General features: G+C 37.9%; 1 protein-coding gene and 1 long non-coding RNA gene across 2 annotated transcripts; one reads left to right on the forward strand and one right to left on the reverse strand.

Annotated features, from left to right (window-relative positions):
- Positions 1 to 3,388: 3,388 nt before the first annotated feature.
- sack1b (scaffolding CK1 anchoring protein B) lies at positions 3,389 to 17,886 on the reverse strand. Its single transcript, XM_086093787.1, has 5 exons — positions 17,690 to 17,886; positions 15,143 to 15,616; positions 10,952 to 11,116; positions 8,040 to 8,164; positions 3,389 to 6,853 (listed from the first exon to the last, which is right to left on the reverse strand). The coding sequence occupies exons 1-5, from the start codon at positions 17,759 to 17,761 to the stop codon at positions 4,921 to 4,923; spliced, it is 2,769 nt and encodes a 922-aa protein (XP_085949913.1). The 5' UTR covers positions 17,762 to 17,886; the 3' UTR covers positions 3,389 to 4,920.
- Positions 5,846 to 9,030, forward strand: LOC147164012 (uncharacterized). Its single transcript, XR_015096969.1, has 3 exons — positions 5,846 to 6,192; positions 6,593 to 6,780; positions 8,659 to 9,030. It is a non-coding gene; the product is annotated as an uncharacterized LOC147164012 (long non-coding RNA).
- Positions 17,887 to 24,856: the final 6,970 nt, after the last annotated feature.

Raw genomic sequence — 24,856 nt, forward strand, 5'->3', positions numbered from 1 at the left:
TAAACTAGATCAGGGGTGCCAAACTCATTTGAGTTCACAGGCCACATTCACTCCAATTTAATCTCAAGTGGCCACAACACTATATTCATGGCCAATTAAGCCATAAATAATGATTCTTCCAAAATGTTCACCCTTTGTTTACATTTGGAAAACAATCACTTTTATTGATTACTACCATCTAATAAAGTCTTGTCAAGCTCAACTCATACAAACTCAAGTGTGATCTTTTCAGAAAGAGGATGTCCCTTCCTTGTAAATGAAGACGTAAAAAATACATTCAAGGTCTAGCAGCTGAAAACATATAAGACTTCCACCAAAATAACCTCTTTTGAACAGAAGCTGAATATTTCTGTGTCTTCAAACATTTCCACAGAAGGTATTTACATATACTGGACACAGATCTGTATTCTTGTCAGTGACAAATGGGGGTGAGGGGGGGGGGGGGGGGGGGGGTTAGTAGTCTTTGCACGTTCATCAATATCAAGCATCAAATGTTGAGTATAACAACCAATTTCAGAATGCCATTAAAGTGGACATCAGTTTGCCCTCCAGTGAGAAAATTAGCAACAGTTAATTTAATGGAAAAATTGCAGATAGTGTGTTCTATCCGCCCGTCCGTATGTTTGGCGCTCCTGACCGGCATAATGCACTCTTTTGGTGGCACAAAGCAGTGCAAACTGAAGTCTAGATCCAAGCCTTGATAAATGCAGAGGGTTGCCTCTAGAAGGGTATCATAAACAAAACAATTTGGATGAATGATCCTAAGAATTTTATACAGAATTGCCACAGCTTGTAGCATTAACATACAATATACCTATAGAAAAAAAGAGGAATGCTTTTCTGTAGGTACAAAGAGAAAATGAAGGCACAGAATCAGAAAAAAACTCAATGGAAAGTAGGAACTTTGAACATTAGGACTGTGACAGGAAAAAGCTAGAGAGTTGGTTGACATAAGTCAAAAGAGTAATGGAGTAGGAGTTGTTGTAAAGGATGAGTTTGTTAATAATATCCTGGAGATGAAAAGACTGTCAGGTTGAGTGAAGCGGCTGAAGCTTGAAACCGAGTGTCTTACGTTTGAAGTGGTCACACACCACAAGTAGGATGTGAACGAGAAGTTGTAGAAGGAGCTAGACAATTTAGTTCAGAGCGTTTCAGGCAGAGAGGGAGAGAGAGAGAGATAGAAGTTGATTGGGGCATACAAAAAAAAAAATAAAAAAAAAAATATATATATATATATATATATATAAAAAAAAAAAAAAGAAAAAAAAAGAGCAATGATGATGACATTACCGAATGAACAATACTGAGCTCTTAAAAAAAAAAAAATGAAGTTGATTGGGGCAGATTTTAATGGACGTTGGTGAAGGCAGCAGGGGTGACACCGAGCTGATGGGCAGGTTTGGTAGCAGGAACATAAAAGGGTAGTTGTGTGTGTGTGTGTGTGGTGGTGGTGGTGGGGGGATGGGGTGCGGGGCACTCAATGATACATTCCAGGCTGACGGAGGTGTGGCTGCCAGTGTCCGACCACCACCAAATATTTGCACCTTCCATGTACCACTGTGAGTAGCACTGGAGGCAATGTGTGTGAAGTGTCTTTCCCAAGGACACAACAACACATGATTTAGGGGGAGAGCGGGGATCAAACAGCCGTCCTTCTGGTTACTGAACGACCGTCTCTACACCCTGAGCCACGGCCGCCAAACTAAAGGTTGTGCATTTTGCACCTGCCTCTCAGACACGATTTTGAAAGCTGTAAAATCAGCCATCGCAATTGGCATATAAAAACACATATACGAGTTTTGAGTTTTTTTCCCTCAAAAAGCATTGCCCGACATGAACCACGTCTTGCACAAAAAGCTCTCCTACAGATAAAAATTGTTAACTTATATTTAGGTGGAAAGGTTCACAAAATATATATTTAAAAACCTTGATGTTTAGCAGCACAGCAAAAAGGTTGCTTTAAAATAGGGAACGTTCAAAAAGCAGAGCACAGAATGCTCAATGAGATAAAAAAAAAAAAAAAAAGAGGCTCAAGTCTTCCAGAAAGGTCTGCCTCGTGCTATTGTCTTATTGATTAATCCATGTTGCATAAAACATTAAACAAGAAGAAGAACACTTTGGAGGAAGTTGCTAATGTTAAAAAAATCTCTAGATTTGCAAAAGAGTGTCTTTGTAATCAACAATACTGGCAAAATATTAGTCCATTTCGTAATATTTGAAACAAGGGTACTTCAGGGTGGCAGAAAAGCAGACCTGAACCAAAACGATGACAACAAAACCTTGGTGTTTGGGCTCTTACTTCCCCAAAATATAAATGAAAACAGCACTATCTGTGTCTGAGGGTGGATGTTGTAAACGAGGGATTGTCAGAGGTGGCATCTAGTGGTACGAGGAAAAAAAAGGACACAATTTTACAATGTATTTGAATGTCAGCCATTATGAAGGTGCATGAAGCGTTAAGCATTGTAGTAACCCTTGCATATAATTCACAATTTTCCTATGGTCTGGAGGGGCCTTGAAGGCAACAGATGTTGGAGGCTGTGGGTGAGGGAGGAGCAGACTGACTGTAAGCTACGTTGGCGTTGTTTTTTTCGTGGTGACGGCCAACAATAATCCTTTCTGTGTTCTCATTGGTTTGTTGATAGCTTGCTACTTGGCCAGATTCATTCTGCAATGTAAGAGTATTTGTTGAGGACAACAACATTTTTGTTGGATTGTTTTTGTTTAATTCAGCAAAATTTAATGGCCAGAATGCGAGCTAATGTCAGCTCTACAGCATGTTACACATTTCACCGTCAACTGATCACATTTTGGGAAAAGTCACTTAATCAGCTTGTCCCTCAATGATCATGTTAACTATCACATTTCCGTTGTTCCATCTCTAAAAAGCATGATCATGTATACTGTGAATATTGATTGCAAGTATGACACAAATGGGTGCGTGGTTGTCTTCCAACCCGAAGGTTGTTGGTTTGATGCTGAGCCCCTGAGACCATATATAAAAGATGTCCTTCAACAAGATACTTTACTCCCATTTGCTCCTGCATCATTAGTAGGCGAATGAGGCGACAATTTTAAAGTGCTTCATTAAGTACTTAGAAAAGCACTATACAAGTAAAAGCTGTTTACGTATTTTGATAATTTTTTCATGGTAAGTGGACAATTCCTTGTCTCCTTGAGCAAAGAATAAGGGCGAGAATGACCACTGTATGCATATACAGTACATTTATCCATCTATTTTCCATGCTGCTTACCTTGATCGCGGTTATTGGGAACTGGATCATATCCCAACCGACGTTGGGCAAAATGCACAATACACCCTGGATTGGATTTAAAGTACGTGTATATTAAATCCACTTATCGTGCACATAATGATGAAACACAACACTTGTGGCAGCAAACCTGACATGGTCTTTAATTGGTGCAATTTCTCAGTACCCAATCACACGTTGTATAAAATATTTCTCTTGCAATTTAATACAAAGCAGTAGACAAACATAAAAACATCTCATTTTCAAACTATCACTGCAATTTATAAAACCTAAACAAATGCGGCGTAGATGCTTTCATTATTATATTTGCTACATCTCCGAGTGCAGTGGTTGATTTATCACCTCGGTCTTGAACATTGTAATCCAAGTATTATGTACAGGTATCTGCTATATTTAATACAAAAAAAATATTTGAGCAGAAAAATGTGCAGTACACAATCAAAATGATCTTAAAACTGTAAACAGTTGGCTGGAAACATGTCCAATGTAAACAAAGTGGTGTAGACCTACTGTATTGTTATATCTCGTGTGTGCTACAACTTCTTTAATATGAAGCCTTTGGCATTATGTTGACCTTGAACAATGACTGAAACAGTCGTCCGTTAAACCAAGCAGGCACTTCGCCAAAAAGGTGGGCATTTGTCAACAATGGGCTGACGGTGAGACAGAAGTGCCCACCTTTTCCTTTGCTATAAGCGCTAATCCTCATTACTTTCGTAGGTGAGCAACCAATCAAACCTTTGGACAATTTGGAGTCTTCAATAAACCCGACATGTATGTTTTATTATGTGTGAATGGGAGGGATCCAAAAGGAAGAGAAAGGTTACAGGGGGAAGAGACCAAAAAGGTGGAGGAGTTTAAGTATTTAGGGTTAACAGTCCAGAGAAATGGATAGTGTGGAAAAGAAGTGAAGAAGCGTGTGCAGGCAGGCTGGACCGGGTGGAGAAAAGTGCCAGGTGTGATGTGTGATAGAAGAATTTCAGCTCAAATGAAAGGAAAGGTTTATAAAACTGTGGTGGGACCAGCGATGTTGTTTGGTCTGGAGACAGTGCCACTGAGGAAAAGACAGGAGGCAGAGCTGGAGGTGGCAGAGATGAAGATGCTGATGTTCTTTTTGGGAGTGGCCAGGATGGATAGAATCAGGAGTACATCAGAGGGACAGCACATGTTAGAGGCTTTGGAGATAAAGTCAGAGAGGTCAGACTGAGATGGTTTGGACATGTCCAAAGGAGAGATAGTGAGTATATTGGCAGAAGAATGCTGAGTTTCCAAATGCCAGGCAGGAGGTCTAGAAGAAGACCAAAAAGGAGGTTTATGAATGTACTTAAAGAGGACATGAAGGTAGTTGGTGTGAGAGCAGAGGATGCAGAGGACAGGGTTAGATGGAGGCAACTGATTCGGTGTGTGGCGACCCCTGAAGGGAAAATACAAAATGAAAAGAAGAAGATTTCATCTTAAGTCAAGTCTGCTTCTCCCCCACAAGATTGCACCTAAATGAAATGAATTAATGAGCTACCATTCAACATGCTGTTCAGGGTTAGTCTCGGTGTTTGTTAAACATGCTTTGTGAAATGGACCCCTGCTAACAACTTGTCCAATGTGATGGCAATGCCAATCAAATGTGCCCCAATTCCCGCATTGGACTAAACTACTTGGTCTTGTGAATGAAGTTTCCCACTCTATGAAAGAATTTCTCAAGCTTATTTTCATGGTGGCCTCTCCCGAGACGGTCGAGGTTGTGGTCAGTAGGTTGGTTTTTGATTTTCTCCACAGAGTTGTATGAAGACTGTTTCTTTTCAATGGAACAAAAAGGCTCAAATCTGCTGTATAGGCGATTTTCAGCCTTTCTGTCTTTACGCCAGTCCGGCACGTCAACGTCTGTGATTGCCTTTTTGTCACCAAAGCCGAGCTTATTTTCCGATGTTGTTTCAGAGGAAGAGAGTTCCGGTGTGTGTCGATGATCCTCGGTTTGGAATCTTGGTTTGGAATACTTGACATCGGCCACATGGTTCTGTTGATTCCCAAGGGACGAGTTGCTATGGTGGTGTCTAATCTCACTCTCATCCTCAGCTTTAATAGTTTCTGTGCTGTCATCTGATGTCACACTTGACGTTTCCACACTTGTGACTCGATCCTCTTTCTTAACTGGTATGTTCAAAAATGACTTTATCTTCTTGGTACTTTTCTTTAGAAAATGCTGAGAGCCCATTCTGTTGGATTTAGCCGCCAAATCCCTGCCCTCTACACCCAGGCTTGCAGAAGATAGAGTTCTGGAGGGAGGCTCCTGCCAAATGGAAGTGCGGGGGCTGTTTGCGTCTGTCATGCTCTTGACATCGTAATGTGAAAAGGATCGCTGATCTTCATTGAGATTTGACCCGTATCTGCTATGCTTCATGTTAATTGCGCTGGAGCCTCGATCTATTTGCATCCTAGCAAAAGTGCCATACATGGCACTTGAGGAGTCCTGTGTGTATGCCGTATTGGATCTTGGATCGGCCACACTGTGCCTTTTGTGCCAACTGTCATTTCGCATGTCAGGATTTGGAATGTTCTGCCCACGCTTGACTCTGCCTAAGCTGGCGTATGCAGATGGATATGAGTTTTTCCCGGTGCTGTAGTCGTCCAAAATCTGCAGGCTTTTTCTCTTTAACATGAATTCGTCATTGTTCTGTCTGTTGCTTTCTGGTGCTACTGTTGGATTCCACTGCATGGAGGAATAGCGCGAAGGGTTGAGAAGTCCTGATGAGCGGCTACCAACAGAGGGCGTGTTGTTTAAATGTGAGTTTGGATCAAATTGCTCCGGTATGGCGGACCGAAAAACAAGAGAAGACCTCATTCTTCCCTGCATGTAGCTGTTGGACGGCTCAAACTGGTCCAAATAATCAGACGGCTCGTTAAACGGCATGTCAGGGTTTTGAAGGTATGACTCGATCCTCCATGTACGCATGAATGACTTGGATGTTTTTTCCAGTGTTGGCATGTTTTGCTGCATGGACAGAATTTGCTTGTCATTGCCGTTGTATGACTTACGAAGCATTTGACTCCTGTACATCTGTGGCACTAAATAATTATTATCCAGTGGGTAGTTGTTTTCCCCCATTCCTGTTTCCCGGCAAATATTCCAGTTGCTTGCTCTGGCTCTAACATTCTGTGTAATATTGCTATCATGTCTTTCCCCGGCATAGCTGTGCCTTTTTAAGTAGTTCATTGACTCTGCAGACTGAAATTTGGACACGTGGTTCTGCAAACCCATGTCATGATCCTTCAAATGGACGTAATGATCATCGTTGCAGTCTCTTGTGAACCGATTTCTCTCACAGGTCTTCCGGTAGACAGAGTCCAACGTGTGCCTTAACTGGTCGCGACGATCAATCGTTTGTGAGGAATGAGGAGAATATTTCGGCCAGCCTAGCAGCGCGTTGGACCCATTAGAGGGGAGAGAATTATCTGGTTGGCACAATTCAGCGGGCACGGTCGACCTCGCATACAGTGTTCTAAACTCCTCATCGTAAGTCTTCACCAGATGGCCTGTGATGACCTGCACCATGCTCAAATTGATCTTTGCACACGACCAAATGAATCTGCGGACAAAACAAACGTGGCTCATCAATACGGAGTAAATATCTTGCATTAAAGGTTGTCTTATGGATTTATTTTTATTTTTATTATTATTATTTTTTTATTATTATCATTTTTATTAGCGACCCTTGTATGGATAAGCAGTTAAGAAAATGGATGGATATTGAAATCTCAAAATATTTTCAATTTAACTCCATACCTAGTTCCCCTGCACAATGCTCTGAGATGAATTTAATAAAAGAAAAAATATTTAGTAAAATAAAGACTAGTAAAAATAATTCTCAAAATTTACTCAAATACAGTACTGTGATAATTTGAGAAGAATATTCATTTTTGTGTCTGTAATCAATCAATCAATCAATCAAACAAACAATCACATTAAAGGCTGTAGTAACTACATTTCATTGTAATGACATGGTAATAACTTTGTAACTACAATACTAAAACGTATTAAACATTGATGGCATGGCATTAAGTGCAAAGGAAGGCAGTTTGACCTTTAATAAATGTTTCATGGAATGAATGAATTGAATGAATGAATGAATAAATAAATAAATAAATAAATAAATAAATAAATAAATAAATAAATAAATAAATAAATAAATAAATAAAATTAATACATTAATGCATAAATACATACATACATAAATACATAAATTAATAAATTAATAACTAAATTAATAAATTAATAACTAAATTAATAAATTAATAAATTAATAAATTAATAAATTAATAAATTAATAAATTAATAAATTAATTAGAAATGTATACAGGGGACAAACTTAAGCTGACACAACAACTTGAGAAACTTTATTTAATGCTCCCAAATAGTGCACTATGCTGATGCATTTTATGTTAAAACTTTTGTATAAAAATGGTTGTTATTTTTGTACTGTAAGCAATACTGTATGTACTATGGTAGAACTGGGCATACAAATAATGAATGATCTTAACTTGAAGTGAACTTATCTCTACTGCAGTACATTTAATACTGTATGTGTACCGGATGCTCTTACTGAGTCAACAGTTTATTTTCTATTTTATTTTCTTCTATATATTGTTAAGGGCATTAAAAAGGATATTTTATAGAATAAAAAGGTATTAACTCAAGGTCTAATTTTATGTTTGCTATTAATTACTGAAAGTCATCAAATTGTCTCATTCAGAACACAACACAACACAACATACCTGTAGGAGCCATAAATGACTGTATGACAGTCAACCAAGATAAATTTATGCTCCATTGCTCCATGAAATTTAGTCCCAGTCCGACACAGATAATCTTCACCTTTCACAGTGCGCACCCTCATATTCTGGAAAAAAGAAAATAACACTGTGAGTCAGCTTGAATTGTCAACACCAACGTAGGTAACTTTGAATCAGTGTGTCAGTCACATCGCTGGCGAGCAAGTGAGCACATGTTGACTCGCTGTCGAAAAGGCTTTATAAGCATTTGCTGTGTGTGTGTTTTGTAGCCTTTGTTATTGACAACACTTTCTCCTTTACTTCTTCAACCTCAAAACAGACCCAAGCTTATGTAAGAACATTCTCCCTTTTCATAGTTGGCATTGTTTATATTGAAGATTTATCAGAAGGCATTTTATAGCTTATACAGTGGAACCTCCCAAGTTGAATGCCCCCACAAGTGGTGGACTGAAATTACAAATGACAACAACATCGAAGCCCAATAGCACCTCAAGCACTTTTTACACTACTGGTTGTGTACTACATGTGAAAATAGTCTTGCGTCCTTCATGTCCCCTGGCTAATGATTGATTCTCTCTCTTTCGTTCTCTTTTTTTCACAGGGCCTCAGCTCCCAGATTACATGTGTGTAAGCGGCTGGAAGTGTTTTGAGTCTCCCAAAAGCACATGGAAAAACGTGTTTAAGATTAAAGTTGACCGTTTATATTATTTAGCTCTAGCAATGTATTAAGAACAACATAATCATCAAAAGTGCACCAGGAGGCTTGGGTTGTTTTTCATTAGCGTGTGCCTGGCCTTCAAAAGCAATAGTAGAAACAATAAAAGGGTTTAAAAAATATAATAATAAGGCAATGTTGACACAAATTTAGTCCTTGAAAGATAAAGCAGCAACTTTTTTGGACGAGGAGCACAGTGGCCCCTAACCAAACATTTTAGGGGTGAACACATGCTAAGTAAATATTCACGTGTTCACTATTACTGCTAAATGAATTTAAGTGTGGAGGAGAATGTAATTATTAGCAAGAAAAAAATATTCAATAATTTTATATATATATATATATATATATAATTATGTAAAGTTACTAGTCATACATGTGAGTAGATGAGAAATTTACTTGCAGTGTCAATTTTTAGGGCAGTCTGGAGCCCCGAGTTAAAGATTGGGATGGAGAAGATTTTTTGTTGTTTTAATCACAACAATATTCCAAAGCATACTGTACAGTATTTAAATCACAGGTGTTAAAAACAAAGCCCGGAGGCCAGATCCGGCCCGCCGAATCCTTTTATGTGGCCTGCAAAATCAAGTCATGTGTCAACTTTCATAATCGTTGAGCAAATTTGTACCGAAATTGTCATGTGTAATAAATAATAACATTGAGATTTTGCATTCGTTATTTTAAAGTAACTTGACTGCTTACTGTCATTCACTTTGTTAATATTTTTTTTGTGTTGATCATTTCTTTTTTTAAAGAATGAAATAAAAAACTTTTAATTTAATTGAAAAAAACTATTATCCTTGATTTTTATATGTAATAATACGGTTTTAGATGACTGAACATATATTTGGTTACATGTAACATACATGTAACAACACACAATGGCCCGTGACTTGTGATTTCTGTCTATACAATTGGCACACAAGCAATGAATCAAAGTGGGTTTGGTCACAGTGAACACAACATGCAGAGAATCATCTTTTCTTTTTGCAAGATAACAAGATGGTTTATCTATAATGGCAAAGTGTTCCATGTATTGGTAAAAAATCAACAGTCTCAGTTGAAGATCTTTGCGATGATATTTCCTGATCAGTGTCACCCCATGTGTTTTTGTAGACTCTGACCATGAATGAATAAAATCACTCTGACGAATACATCTGGCAAGAATTCTCTCATCTGATACATTTGCTTTCAGTTTGCATTCACTGATTTAAAAAGTACATTACTATCCTTTGATAGACATATATGTAATTATATGTTTTCATTATTTCATGTGTTGTATTCCTCCATGTGTTGCCAGGGTGACAACCATAATTGAGGCAACTTAAAAGACAAACACTTTAAACAGACACACACACTTGACTTCATTTCCCAAGCTTATATTTTTTTTTCTAAAAAGAAAAAAATGAATTGATTTGTACAATGATTCGGATTGTCCTACGCTGTTGTCAAATTAATGAATGACTTACGATGACATCCACGGAGTACCAAATCTGTCTGCCTGTACCTTAATTAAATCCATAATTTTTTTTACTGGTTTTACTGAGTCTAAAATCTCATCCACTTTTTGTCACCAAAATGGGCGCGGCAGCTCAGTGCGCCAGAACACTGAGAGAGGCGTAGCACGTCTACCAAATTCACAAACACGCTAAACTAGACTTGCCCCGGCACGAAAATGAAGATGTGCCTATTTTTCCGTGAGCATACAGACACGGAAATAGGGCCCTAAGATTTTATTCTAGTAGTCTACTGTAATAACTGTTATTCTTTTCAGTGTAGTCCTGATCATCTTTAATAAGCTTTATTTGTTTTGTTTTTGTTTTTTTAACAGCACACCAGAGCCAATGCCTGTGCCTGCGTATGTTTTAATGGAACATCCCTGAGGGCACTTGAACATAATGACAAGTGCACTGGCCAAGATCATAAGCAGAGCAAATGACAAGGTCACACACAAAAGGTTCTGGCAAGGCCTGAATAAAAACAAGGTAGGCAACACGGCCCAAGATAATGAGAGGAAAAAGTCATAAGAGGACAGTTTAAGTAAGCGCACACTCAGCAGACTCACTGGATATATGACAGACTAGGCAAAAGATGAAAGCGTGACAAAGACTAGCTTTAACACTAAAACACTAATCAAACGTGTACATCTTGGGTGCATGATATTCTTAGAATCACTTACCCGCAGTTGTTGAAGTTTGAAATCTTGATTTTCAGCCGCCGTGAGGAAATGTTTCAAGTGGAAATCATCCAAAAGCACGTAAATAGGAACTCCTCGAATGGAGGCGTCAACAGTTTCTTTCAATATATCAACATCAGTGAACATATCCATCACAATGGCGATGACCTGCAAGGATAAATTGAACAAATAAATACTAGCATATGTAGGACATGTCAGGCTGCCCGCATGCGATTGAGTGAGTCACCTCATGCACATATAGAATTCTCATAGACCTTCAAATATCTTTGTTTATAGAGACGTACAGACAATAAAGACAACCTCCGAGACGATTTGTACCCCATTGCTAACAATTTGGCCAAGAGAAATGGCGTCACCTCCCAAGACACGTAAACATCTCTAATCACTTGAGAAAGTGATTAAAATCACAGTGCGCTCTGCATTCGCTCCACAGGGTTGTGTGAAATTATTTCAATTAATCTAGACATGTAATAATACCTTAAAGACCCTATAAAGTTAATTCAGGGATTACTTTTGTGGAATATGAGTTATGAAGCAAAATCCAGCCAATTTTATCCCTATCAGTGGGCGGCCATTTTCCCACTTGCTGTCGACTAAAGATGACATCAATCTTGCTAGGGCTCAGGCAATGACCTATCATAGTTTAAATGTTGTTGTTTTTAAGGTGAGCTGTGATTGGTTGTTACCTGAGACCTGAGCAACTTTGATGTCATCTTCAGTTGACAGCAAGTGGCAAAATGGCCGCCCACTCATAGGGATAAAAACGACTGGGTTTTGCTGCTCAACTCATATTCCACTAACACAATATTAACCAGAATACCATATTTAGACACTATAGTGGCGCTGCATAAAACATATTATTGTCCAAAAATTGGGTTGATTGCTGAAAGCACATAAAAAATTCTAATTCATCCACATAAATAAGTCGTTTTAGCCTATGTTGCCGTATAATTGTAATTCATATATTTAGCACTTTCGTTACTGCAGGGGGGATTTGCTTTGACATTACAACTGTTGCATCCCACGTGACAACTGTTGCCCCTCTAATATAACAAATGCCAATGACTGTAATGAAGAGGAAACAAAAGGACTTTTGCGAATCAAAAAGGGGTGCAGCCGTGTGCATGTCTGCATGCACACAATATAAACGTGTGACCATTTGTGAGTCATCCTCATTATGTAAAGGAGTTAATGCAGTAGTAGTAGCAGCAGCAGCATGTTCCCACACTCGCTCGATGAGAGAAGTTGTCAAACCGGCCTACTAATATGTCAGCAGACACTCCTTGCCACTGCACGCTGGGGGTGTAAGGGTAGCGCTGCCGTCAGAGACAGACTCAGGACGAGCTCTGACGCTTTCTTTCCGAACAAGTCTTTGGTCTATCAGAATAAGGTTACACTTCAAACCTCCTTGCAAGTTATTTTGCAGAATTCATTTTCTTCTACATACTGTACAAGCAGCATCAGCATGGAGCGTTTTATACCACTGCAAACAGTTGCAATAAATCACCTGCAGGATGTGGTAGTCGGTAAGAATTGACAAGAGGTAAATAAACATTACACACTTCTCACCAATGGTGACATATTGTAATTTAAAACTAATGGATAATAAAATACAGGAAGACACCTAATTCCTAACACATAATACTCATTAAAGTCACTAAACAAATAACTATACTACTATATTATAGAACACGTAACTCTGCTATTGAACATAGGGAAATACATTTTGGGACTACAGTTTTTAAATTCCTGTTCTTGTCTGAGGGAGTGGCACAGTGGTGTAGTCCAGAGTAGTGTATAGTATACGCCCACTTGTTTTTCAGTCAGCATTGCGTATACCCACTTGCCCCCCTGACGCGCACCGTTCAGGAATATCTGTGAGCCACACGACCCATTATTTTACTCAAGGATGGTGAAGCCATAGCCGACCCTCCCCTGCTTCTAATAATTGGGTGGATACCCCCTCCCTTCGCTGATTAGATTGGCTAAATTTAGTTATGAGGGCTGATGAGCCAATCGGAGGCAGAGTAGAGCGGGTCATGCCGAGGAAAATAATTCTTTAAATCCTGCGCTGTGACGGCAGCCCCAAGTTTTAGCTCAACGGAAGTGCTTTGCGCTCATATACCGGATGCAGGCCGCCTGTTAGACACTAACCTACATGACCTAATTTAGTTTTATAGTACCGGTAGCTAGGCTGGTAGTTGATTTGAAAGTAAATTAACGCACAAGAATGGGGACACAAACTTTAAGATTCTGCCTAAAATAACATTGAGGTCTAATAGTGACTGTTTTTCACTGTTTTTGTTCATTGCTAACTAAATATTGTTTTACAACATTATGTATACGAGTTTTCTTCATATTAGTGGTCAGGGGTTGTGTCCAGTTTGAAAAGAGAATAGCACATTGTGAGCTGAGATGAGTGCCAGTTATCTGTTTTTGCACAGCCCAAAGTAAAAATGGTCTTCATATATTTTGAAGCAGGCGTCGTACACAGACAAATTCTAGCAACAAATCAAGTGGACTCATTAGAGGAGAGATTCAGACATCTTGTCATGCCTCAGTCACTGCTCTGTATTAAGCTAACTTTAAACTAGAGCAAGAATTAGCCAACATGGTAGTTTGGGGCAACTTGTCTCAGTCATTTTGGGGTTTGTTGTCACATATGCATAGAATGGGCCAATGAAAAATGCACCTCTGGCAACTCAGTTTACGTATGCCAGAATTGTTCTACAGACAATAGAGTCAGAAGAGTGAGGAAATTAATTTACCATGTTCTGTTTCATTGCTTAAAAATTTATTTTTCAGTTGTTGGAACTACAGTATGCCCACATGTCATGACTGGTTTAAGTTTTATGATGAACCATCCATCCATTATAAACCGAAATGCTTCATTTTTTGAAATTCGATTTAATCTCAAATTTCCAGTTTAAGGGAATCATATGTTAAAGTTTGCTCAAGGACTATGGTAAAATTTCAAGATCAATGATAAACAATTTCTATGCCTCTAAAAAAAAGAAAAAATAGTGGAGAACAAGGGTAATTTTGTCCTTGTTTTATTAGTTGCAAAATCCAATGTGACATCTCACCCTATATAGTGTGACAACTTACCCGTTGGTGGGGCAACATGTCACATGTTCACTCCCTGTACTGACACAAAGTATGAAAATGACATGAATACAAAAAATATATTTAAGACTTTGATCTTTTATTTGGTTTACATTTTGTTTATATATAATGTATTGATTCCAAGAAATATATAAAAGTATAAAAAGTGATACAACTAGCTCCGGTCTCCCCTACATTTCGTTAATTCAGGCTGCTTGTGTTACCGGTAATAACTACAATCTGCTCTTAATCAAGTCATGGTTATTTTATTATTGTGAGCAAGTACAAATGACAAATGTTCCTTACATGTCTCGTTAGAAATTTTTCTGGAGTACTTGTAAAAAAGTTGAAAATTTAGAATATACCCACTTCTCCAGAGACCATTACAACTCTGGAGTGACATCATCATATTGACGACTCATCATTTTTCAAGATGCAAGATGCAAGGCGGTGTTATCTACGTAGCTTGAAAAACACTATGTTACAGGGCAGTATGCATTTACAGTCACACCAGATTGTCTGACTGCAGAAGGTCCCCAAATTTGTATTGTATGTATTTTTACTAAGAGAAGTATAGAAAGACAATCTTTTTATTTTTATTTTATTCAAACCAAGTAGCAAATTTGTCAAAGTCAAATCCTAAAATACTTTTTTTTGTCATTAAAATAATTATGAAAAATAAAAATAATACTAAATACAAATATGACACTAAAATAAAATAAAAATATGACACTATAATGATAAATGCAAACTTTGCTCTTAAACGTCACTTTTGACAACAAACTTGCAATTAAGTGGCAAAACCGGGTGTCATTTTTATGTTAAGCAGGGTGGTCTGTATTAGCCAAATGTAACTATCAAAGTAACTTGTAATCTAACTTAGTTACTTTTTAATGCAAGTAATCAGTAAAGTAACTAATTTACTTTTCAATCAAGTAATCAGTAAAGTAACTAAGCAACTTTTAATACAGTAATAAGTAAAGTAACTAAGTTACTTTTTTAAGATTACTGTGGCAACACTGAACACATTTGTCATATTAAATGGGTCAACAGTGCATCGTGTTTTACCTGTTTTGCATCCCGGATGTGTTTCAGAATCACTTCTTTAATGGTCGGGCTGTTTTGCCTTGGGGGATGATAGAGAAGATCTATATTGGTCTGCAGATTTTCGTTTATGACCTCAGGCCATCCCAATTCCAAAGCGGGAGCGTCCAAATCCGAGTGGACGGGCCAGTACGTCCCCGAGGATGATTTGCTGTCCGTGGGGCTATTGATTTCCTCTTCGGGCGTATGAGGCGGGGGCTCTTTGGCGTTTGACGTAATGAAGACAAGCTCCTCGTCAGACAGGAAGCTTCCGATGCGTTCTGCTTTGAGGAACTCTGCGTAACTGTCTCTGCCCCCGCTTAGCAGGCGATCAATGGCCAGCCGATATGACTCCTTGTAGTGGGCATGCATGTTATCCCCTGACGCATGCTCTCCTCTTAAGGATGACAGCGATGAAAAATGGGCTGAGTCCATTGTTTCAGTCATCCTTCCTTGCAACTGTTGCATAAAGCAAAAAGAAACAAAATCAGTGAGAGTAAATATAGAAATGTATACATGAGGGAACTTTTTAATGACAATTTTAATCCATAAGACCGCATAATTCATCAAGTGGGAAATTTAATCACAGTTTATGCAGAACCATCCTGACTGTCAAATTGTTGTTTTTTATGATATTCGTCTCTTTCTGTTCGTGATCCAAATGTAAATACAACCAGCCTGTAATTGCGCTGTAATTACAGTGTTAGGAAAACAACCACAAGCTTAACGGTTTTCAAATTCCCAAGGAGGAAAAGAGGAAATGTGGCCAAGTGATATGAAGGTTACGTAAAAGTTTCTGGCATCATCGTGGTCACTACTCTGTTCATGTACTACTGTAACAACATTTTTTAATATTGAATGTTTGTGCATTTTCTACTAATGTATTTGTACAATAGTGTGAACATTTGTCATTAAACCACTCCTATAGGAGTAAGTGTTGACGTTGTTCTCTCTGTGGGTTAGAAATGTGACTCACAGAAACTCAATCATCATTAAGACAATCGGAACCTGTTCAACAGGTGATGTACATTGAGGGCCCATGTGGCCAAAATAATGACTTTACCTATCAGGTCCCTGAATTCAAGGTGGTATTCTATCAATAAATGACAGGAGGATTATATACAGCCACGTAAATTACATGATTCGACCAATGTTTGGATCCTTTAGTTGTCAACAATGGAATTGAGCTAATAACTCCATCTGAGTTTTAATGAGGTGCATCTCTGAACACAGACAGTCAGGGACAACAAACGCAGTTAAACGTTATATTTCACTCAAATGGAGCACAATGTGAATTTCATATTTGAAGCTCTGAATAATAATCACGTCTAGTCATTGTCCTTCAAAAACATGATTGTTGCGAGCCATAGCTAAAAGCCAAATAAATTAAGAATGTGTATAATACATTATCAAGATATATCTATTATCTACAGTATGTTTTCACTTGGTTGAGATGATGCTAATGCTAACAAGCTAATGACAGCATGGAATCATTCAAGCCCTTTCATAGGAAGCTAAAGGATTTGCAGAAGTTACAGCAGAAAGTTATTGTGACCTTGAATATGTTAAATAGAAGAACAGTGGACCTTTCGGTCAAATTACACTCAAAACTACACAATTTACAAACAATAATGTAACATGTACATTCACTTTAGCAGCCTACAGACAAAGCAACCAAAAAGCTTGAGGGTGATTTTTTTTTTAATTTTTCTTTTGTTTTTACATTTGAGATTTTTAAACATTGGTTTATGTTAGTGACATTTTGAACCTGGAACTATGGAATTTTTTTCAAATGTGTTTATTTATTGGAGGAACTTGGTGTGACATTTGATTTATTAAATATAAATGTATCTTGAATTGTTATGGAAGGCACTTTATAGCCCAGATTTGATGTACTGGTATTTAAAAAAATGTGGACGCATATTTTTGCTTAAGTGAGCACAACGGTGTGGCAAAAAAATTAAATAAAAATAATAATTATATATATATATATATATATATATATATATATATATATATATATATATATATATATATATATATATATATAAATAAAGAATAAAGAATTTTAAAAAAGCAATATAACATTTTGAGTTTGAGGTGGGGCCAGTTATTCTACTTTTTCTGACGGCAGGCTCACAGGCCGAACCCTACAAACAATGCTGCGATGTTAAAAAATGTGGGTGGGTGCTTACTGCTCACTTTTCCACACATTCTTGTGAAAACCACATTTGACACTGAAATGTAATTAATTTGTTAAATGATTAACATCTTATTCACAGTATAGATAACATTTCAATATTTCCGCCAAATACGTCTATCATTTCAAAATTTAAATTAATTCAGTGGCAAATGAGTGTGGCGTAATAATTCACAGTCTGTGATGTATCTTTCTTTTCAAACTGAGAAGCAATGGCTGTGCAATACTGTGGTCAAGACCTTATTCAAATGTATATAACCCAAGGAGACAAATTAAGTTATTTATTACTGTCACAGTATAAACATCACTCAGAATATAAGACCTTGACTTACAGTTGAAGTGTGACAATCCTGTTGACTGCTCCCGAACATATCCAAATGAGGTTTATGTACAGGCATCTGCATAGTAATAGTGTTCAATATTTGAGGAGGATGCTGTCCCCCAGCTGGAAGCCACAGAGACAAGGAGGTGTCTGAACATGATAAGCAGTGTGCTGGCTGAAAGTGCGACTTCCAGTTTTGACATGCAAATGGTCGGACTGCTTGGAAACTTGCTCACAGGCAGCCATAAACCTGTTTGAGACTTTTGGCCACACCTCCTCCTCCTCTCCTCTCTTTTAGGGACAAAGTTCAGCCCACTGCCAAAATTACAATGATGACGGGACATAGAAAGGCGTTGATGAATGTGTTATGAAACTGTGAGAAAAGCGAGGAGTTTAAATTGCTTTGACTTTCTTCATCAAGCAGAAGATTGGCCTTTTTGCGATCACTCTCTTGGATATAAACATGTTTGACATCAAACCTGTGTATGGGAATGTACATGTTTGTTTTCTATCAGTGTTAACGAGAGCTTTATCGCCTGTATTTCTTGAGAATATGATGCAATAAATGCAAGCTACTTGCTCTTATTTGGTGGGGTCAGCACTGAAAAAGCCTCTTGAGAAATTGCTCCGTTGTGTAATCTCTACATTGCATTCCTACATTAGGGGTGTGTGTGCATGTTAAGTGTGGAGGGGTGAAAGCATCAATTACCCAATACTGTACTCCCTTTAGGGCTCAACATATGAAGAGGTCAGATGGATGTCGTTTGCTTAGTTTGGTGAGTATGTATTGCATATTCCATGTTCAAATGGCCTCTCATGTTCCAAAACAACAAGAGTCAAAAAGTCCCCATAAGGCTCCAGTGTTCCTGTAGGAATGTTTGTTTCCCTGTATGAATCTTATCCAGTCTCTGTGACTGTTTATCATCAGCCCTCAAGCATTTCTCAGCTTTGTCCTGGTTTGCATGTCAACTTTCAGAGGCATTAAATAACATGCGGTTAAATAATGGTAGCTCTCCCACAGGCTAATAAGGGGGAGAAACTTACTGACGTGCAAATACAATCTCAGTAAGTCATCTTCATACGTGGATATTTTGTGTTACTAATTATAGAGAAGGAAATGAAGGCATGCATTGAATGATCAATAGTAATTTGTAACACTAAAATTAACCTCATAAACTACAATGGCTTGCACCAAAAATAAACAATGTACCTATATTTTCTTTGCAATCACTTTTTTGAACATGAACATTATGAAAAGAAAAAAAGACACTTAAATGAAAAGAAATCTGAATAATCCACCCGTTTTGATCCATCTCAGGGGGCGGCCATTTTGAAAATGACATCACAGTTGTTTAGGGTTCAGGTAATGACCAATCACGGCTCACCTGTTTTTTGAGTTTGTGAAATTTGCACGCTGTGTCGTGATTGGTCGACTCGTTACCTCAGCCCTGAACAACCGTGATGTCATTTTCAGTCGCCAGCAAGTGGCAAAATGGCCGCCACATGAGATAGATCAAAACGGGCGGATTTTGCTGATTTACTCGTAGCCTATGACACAAACGCAATAGTAACCACCAGGGCTGGACTGGCCATCTGGCACAAGGGGCAGATGCCCAGTGGGCCGGCGTCGTTTGGGTTTTTTACCCCGAGAGACTGACCTACAATTTAGAGGGACTTGTCCATTAAAGCAATTGGAATATAGACAGCAAACTGAACCAACATCAGTCAATATCAGTGGCAGAACTGTGCTAGCTAGGCAGGGCTGGACAGGAGTCAGGCCGGCCGGTTGGTTTCAGTCAAAATGCCAGGGCCGATTTTTTTTGTGCCAGTCCATCCCTGGTAACCACTAACCAGAATGCAGTGTTTAGACTAGTGTGGCTGCTTAGAACTTATTATTAAGAAATGTTTTGGGTTGACTCCCCCTATAAGATTACAAATGGCTATAGCATCAAAATGTTTTTGAGTAGATCATTTGAATACATGTGTTGAACTTGGACAACAATGTCCACATACAAGCCACTTTACAAATGGGCACCTGTGTCCTAATGGGTCAAGGCACTGTACTCCTAAGATAACTTGAAAAGGACTTGGTTACGTTATCAGAAAGTCCTGCCTATGCAAATCTACCACCTTTGCGCTGTTTCTTCAGGTGTTCCACTACAAATCCCTTTGTCTTTTCACTCTTTTCCTGTTCTCTCCGCACAACTGCAGAGAGACTGGCTGGGGAAGTTGCAGCTATTTTTAACTCAACTTTATTGTCACATCCAAAATTGACTTTGCTGTAGACAATAACAGGATTGCCTCTTTTTTTTTCTTCTTTTTTTTTTCAACAGGATTGCCTCTTTATCTCATCTGACCATTCCCTAATCACCTTTAAATTAATTCTAACTGACTATACAACCATAGACAAAATAGTACCTTCTGGATTTCTATTCAATGACAATATGAATAAATTTAACGAGAGTACTGCACCATTCTTAATTGGTAAATGGAGGCCTAAATTGACACCATGTGATGCCTAAAAGCGTCAAATTCACTTGTTTGGAAACGATTTATTGAATGACGCATTTTGGCTGCCACTTCTACCTCCAGAAAAGCTTTTTCACATATCATGGTCAAAGGTAGAACCAGGGCTGGGGTTTGCGCCTGTTGCCAGCTAGCTGACTGGGGAGATGTCTCTCCAGGGTCGAAGTTGTCCTCTGTGGGTTAACTCCCTTCATTTGTTGCCGTGACGGAGTGAGAGGTAAGTTCCCCATCACATTCAAGCCCGACAATGCCCGCATTGCAGAGCATGCAGCATAATGAAGAGAGTGCTTGCGATGATGATGACAAGATGGAGGTCAATGATTTTCCGAGCACTCAAAGTGAACTCGGGTTATTCTGCCTTCTGGCAAAAATATTCATGTGTATGTCTGTTCTTCACTGCCAGATTTAATCGATTTGTTGATTTTAAAATTTAAATAGTGTTGACATTTTTCCCACAATCTTTTTTTTTACAAACATCGTCAAAAATCTCTCCAACTTCTAGTCATGATGATTCACGGCGTTTTCATTCCTTGGCGAGTCAGTGTAGTGTTGCTACATTGATTGAAAATCCAATTATTACCCAATCAGTGTCTAAACTTCTTAAAATCACTGAAAAGTTACACCAATCAGTAAGGGAAACAACCTCTGATGGTGCGTGTCTTCTTTATCCAACGCTTTCACTTCTTTTTCAAGGAAGTCACATCCTAGAGCTGTTTGTGCAAAAGCTGTTGTCACTGTTAGCATGACTGCGACAGCTAAGTAGCTAAAATGGAAGCGGATTAAAAACGTAATTTAAATCATCCATCATTTACAAGCATAACATTGTCAAAATGATAAAAACGGGAAAACTAGAAAACAGCAAGCTAACTTCAAATGGTGATTTCTTGATAGTTAGTATAGAGTAAGCAAACACGAAAATGCTCAAAAGCTACTACAGACATACAGATAGGAATCCTCCTCCAAAAGCTAACAAAATGTAATTAATAGATAACAAATGAACTTGCCTTTGTTTTGCATTTCAACTAATATCACTGAAAGCTCAAGAAGCAATTTAATACATCCTAATATGTGTCTTAATTAGAAAATGACCTGTACCATTCTTCTTATCTGTACTTCAGCATCATATTTGAATTTTAACTGAATTAATGAGAATACGGGCAGGAAATGGACTCTCCTTTGTTGCGGCATAATGAACTACTTCATTAACAACAAGATTGCAAATGTATAATAAGGAAATCATTGTAATTGTGATATTCCATGTATGCCATCCCACAAGACACTTCAACTTTAATAAGTGTGAAACACCTTCAGTACTTGAGTCAAAACGAAGCATGAAGAGCAAGATTGTGCTCCATTGTATTTGGGTGTGAGGAGTTGAAGTAACGTGCATTTAGTCATAGGGAGTTTCTTTTCCTGAAGGGCTGAGTCATCGTTTTAGGCAGCTAATCTCTGCATCATCACGTCTGCAGGCCTTTCTTGATTCTTCTTGCTTGGCAAGTGGGTGAGTTATGTTTTGTTTGGCCTTATATAAAATGATTTTGCTGCTCAATCTGACCATTCCATACAACATCTAGGCATGATTATATGCAAAGATTTCTATTAAAGCTTTCTTTGTGATACTTTGGAAAACATCCTGCTGGATCAGAGAAATGTCTCACAGATATTTGATAGTTGCTTCTTAGAAACGATGAGTCACCTGCAATTTCAAACTGCAAGTGTTTGCAGATTCAAATAACAGGCTAAAATGTAAATACTGGATCAGATTTCCTTCATACACTTTAAGAACAAGAAAGCGACTTGTTGAACCGGATTGTAGCACATGACTGGTGACATCTTGCTCTTTGGTTTGTAAACATGCAGATCTTGAGGTCTTGGCTCTTTCTTCCTGTCATCATAATGTGAGGACTGTTTAATGCATGCACACCATGTGGTTAGAAAGTAAAGCAAGTCCATAATAATAATGACAACATGAATAATCTAAGAAGAACCACATACACCAGGGCTTGAAATATAGTAGTTTTTTGTTTGCGGAGCAGTTTTGCGAATCAATGATGGGATGGGGCAACTTTCTAATTTTTTGAAGCATATTATTTCTTTATTTATTCTTTTTTTTTTGCATGTTAATCCCAGGGACCTGAAGCAAGGGATTACAAGAATAATATGATTATATGAAAAAAATGAATAATTGTTTTTCTTTTTTATATAATCATGTTTTTATTTTATTTTTACATTCACATTGTGTGTAACATCAACTGTATATTATTGTCTAAAAGCAAAGCTAAATTGATCTAAAAAAAAAAAAAATATATATATATATATATATATATATATATTTATTTTTTTTATTTTTTTTATTTATTTTTTTTTTAAAAGAGAGAGAGATCGGATACTGTAATGTCATATGATAACATTTATTGTGCAGACCTCAAAAGTTAAAATAAAACTCAGGAATCTATATTGAAAACAATCAAATTATATTACTGCTATTTTTAATATTTTCTACAATTTGTATATAATTCATTTATTTTCCGAAAATCTTGTAAATGTATTTTTTGTTATGTTTTGGTTTTCTGCCGTTTCCTGTTTCCGATTTCTCCCTTGCAGTTGCTGGGGAAACAACTGGAGGGCGGATCTTGCCGACACACCTGCTGCTCATTTTGTCATTAGGCCAAAATAAAAGCCTGGCAGCAACAGAGAGGAGTGTGGGGTTATTGCTCCGCGATGCTACTTACTTTAACTGGCGTGTTCTGCTACCGTTCTAGCGGCAATCTTTCTTGGTGTTGTGGACACCACTAGTAATTACACTGGTAGCATTTTTCTTTAGTCAATTTCGTGTGCTACACTCCTCTCTGTTTTATCCGCCCTCCGGCGTGATTTTGTGTTTTGTTGTTTTTGCCCACGATGTACACCTTTTTGTCGTCGTCGCCTTTTGTTTAAGCAACCCCTTGTTGTGCGCCTTTTGTTGTTCCGTTAATATTGAGTGACTTTTGCCCTGGCTGGGTCTGCCCTTTTCTTTTGGGGTCCAACAAACACAACCCACTCGTGACATTTTTAAGCGTAATGTAATTCATTTCCGGTTCTGTTTAGCAAGTAGACTTTCTCTACAGTCCAAACACTTCTTAATTTCCCTACTACTGTTCAAAGTTAACTTAGCAATTATCATGGTTTCTTCGTCTTTCCTCGTCATCCCTTTGTGAGAATTACAATTTTATTTTCTATTCGCCGCCATGGCGGTGATGATTATTGACTCAGGAGCAAGTCTGCAATGTGTTTAGCCAGCAAAGCTTTTTGCTAGCGATCTGGTTGATGTGCCTGTCTTATCAAGCTATGATTACAAATACATTATTATTATTAGATTTGCCAAACACATTAGATGTTTTAACATAAAGTATTTGCCAATACCGGCTTGCATTTTAATCATTATCGGATTGGAAAGGAAATCAGACAAAATTATTTTTTAACGGCACTGTATATAAATCTATTTTTGTAAGCACTTTGAGCTACTGTGAAACTTTCCATGTCTTGCAGGATCAGAAATAACCAAAAAATAGCATAAGAAATATCTGTCTGCTCATAATGTCTCAGAGTACTGTACATCATGTTCAATGATCTTGGAATGAATCCAATAGCTTCTGAAGAATTCTGCATAATTCATTTAACTGTTGTCAATAGTTCTGCACTAGATTCTGCTGCAGTTTGCAATGTTTACACCGTTTTGTCTATAGGAGAAATGTTGTAAATTCTTCATTGACTCGCGTACTTCACTGAGTAGTTGAATGTGACAAATGCGACACCAGGTGAGATACTTGTTAAGAGCTTAGTGCCACGGAGGTTGGCCGGCGAGATGAGATTAACTTCATGCTTCACGTGCTATAGCTGCAATCACATGGACAGCTACTCAATTCGTATTCAGTCTTTGTTTGTGGTGCTGACAAAAATTCTCACAGATAACATCAAAATCTTGTAGAAAGTCAGCAGTACAGAAGCAAAAGGACGAGCAGACAGAGAAGGTACACGGAGAGTGACGGATGAAGTGTGACAAATGGATTAAATCAGATGGTATATATACGGTTTATTACAATTTGCCACAGCAACCTTTGACATAGAACAAATGCAGAGGATGAAATTGAATTAAGCGAATGTATCCTGCAACTTTTTTTTTCAACCATGATGGAAATGCATTCTACTCATCTTGACAGAATCTCTGTCTAACATTGTCGCAATTTATTTATTTTTTTTGCATTTAGAGAACCACTAAAAACTATCTTTATTTTTATTATTAAGGTTTGGCATAAGGTTGTTCAATAATTCTACTGGATGTTTGATTCAAAATGAAAATAATAAATGAGACTTATATTTTTCAGTAATCCAAATACACTTTGGAGGAAAAATATATAAATATACAAAATCGCCAATCAACATCTCTTTCCAAAATGCCATCAATTAATTTTGACAAACAGTTCAGTGCATTGTACTATAAATAAATGTTCCAGACACACCTTCTATTTAAAATTATGTCTTGCAAGTGGCAATGGGCTGAGTCAGTGTTTCTACTCGTGTTCAGGATGTAGTGCTCGCTCCGAGCTGTAAACAATTATTTATTTGGGTCTCTGGTTGTTGTTTACGAATGAGGCCACAGGTAATGAGAAAC

This window comes from Leptonotus elevatus, chromosome 13 (genome assembly GCF_054856555.1).
Source record: "Leptonotus elevatus isolate MCC_2025b chromosome 13, RoL_Lele_1.0, whole genome shotgun sequence".
NCBI lineage: Eukaryota > Metazoa > Chordata > Actinopteri > Syngnathiformes > Syngnathidae > Leptonotus > Leptonotus elevatus.

Coding starts and splice junctions, on each gene's coding strand:
- sack1b (XM_086093787.1), bottom strand. CDS start 17,761: ATGCAGATGCCTGTACATAAACCTCATTTGGATATGTTCGGGAGCAGT. Junction 15,617..17,689: donor AGGATTGTCACACTTCAACT/GTAAGTCAAGGT, acceptor TTTATGCAACAG/TTGCAAGGAAGGATGACTGA. Junction 6,854..8,039: donor GTCATTTATGGCTCCTACAG/GTATGTTGTGTT, acceptor TTTTGTCCGCAG/ATTCATTTGGTCGTGTGCAA.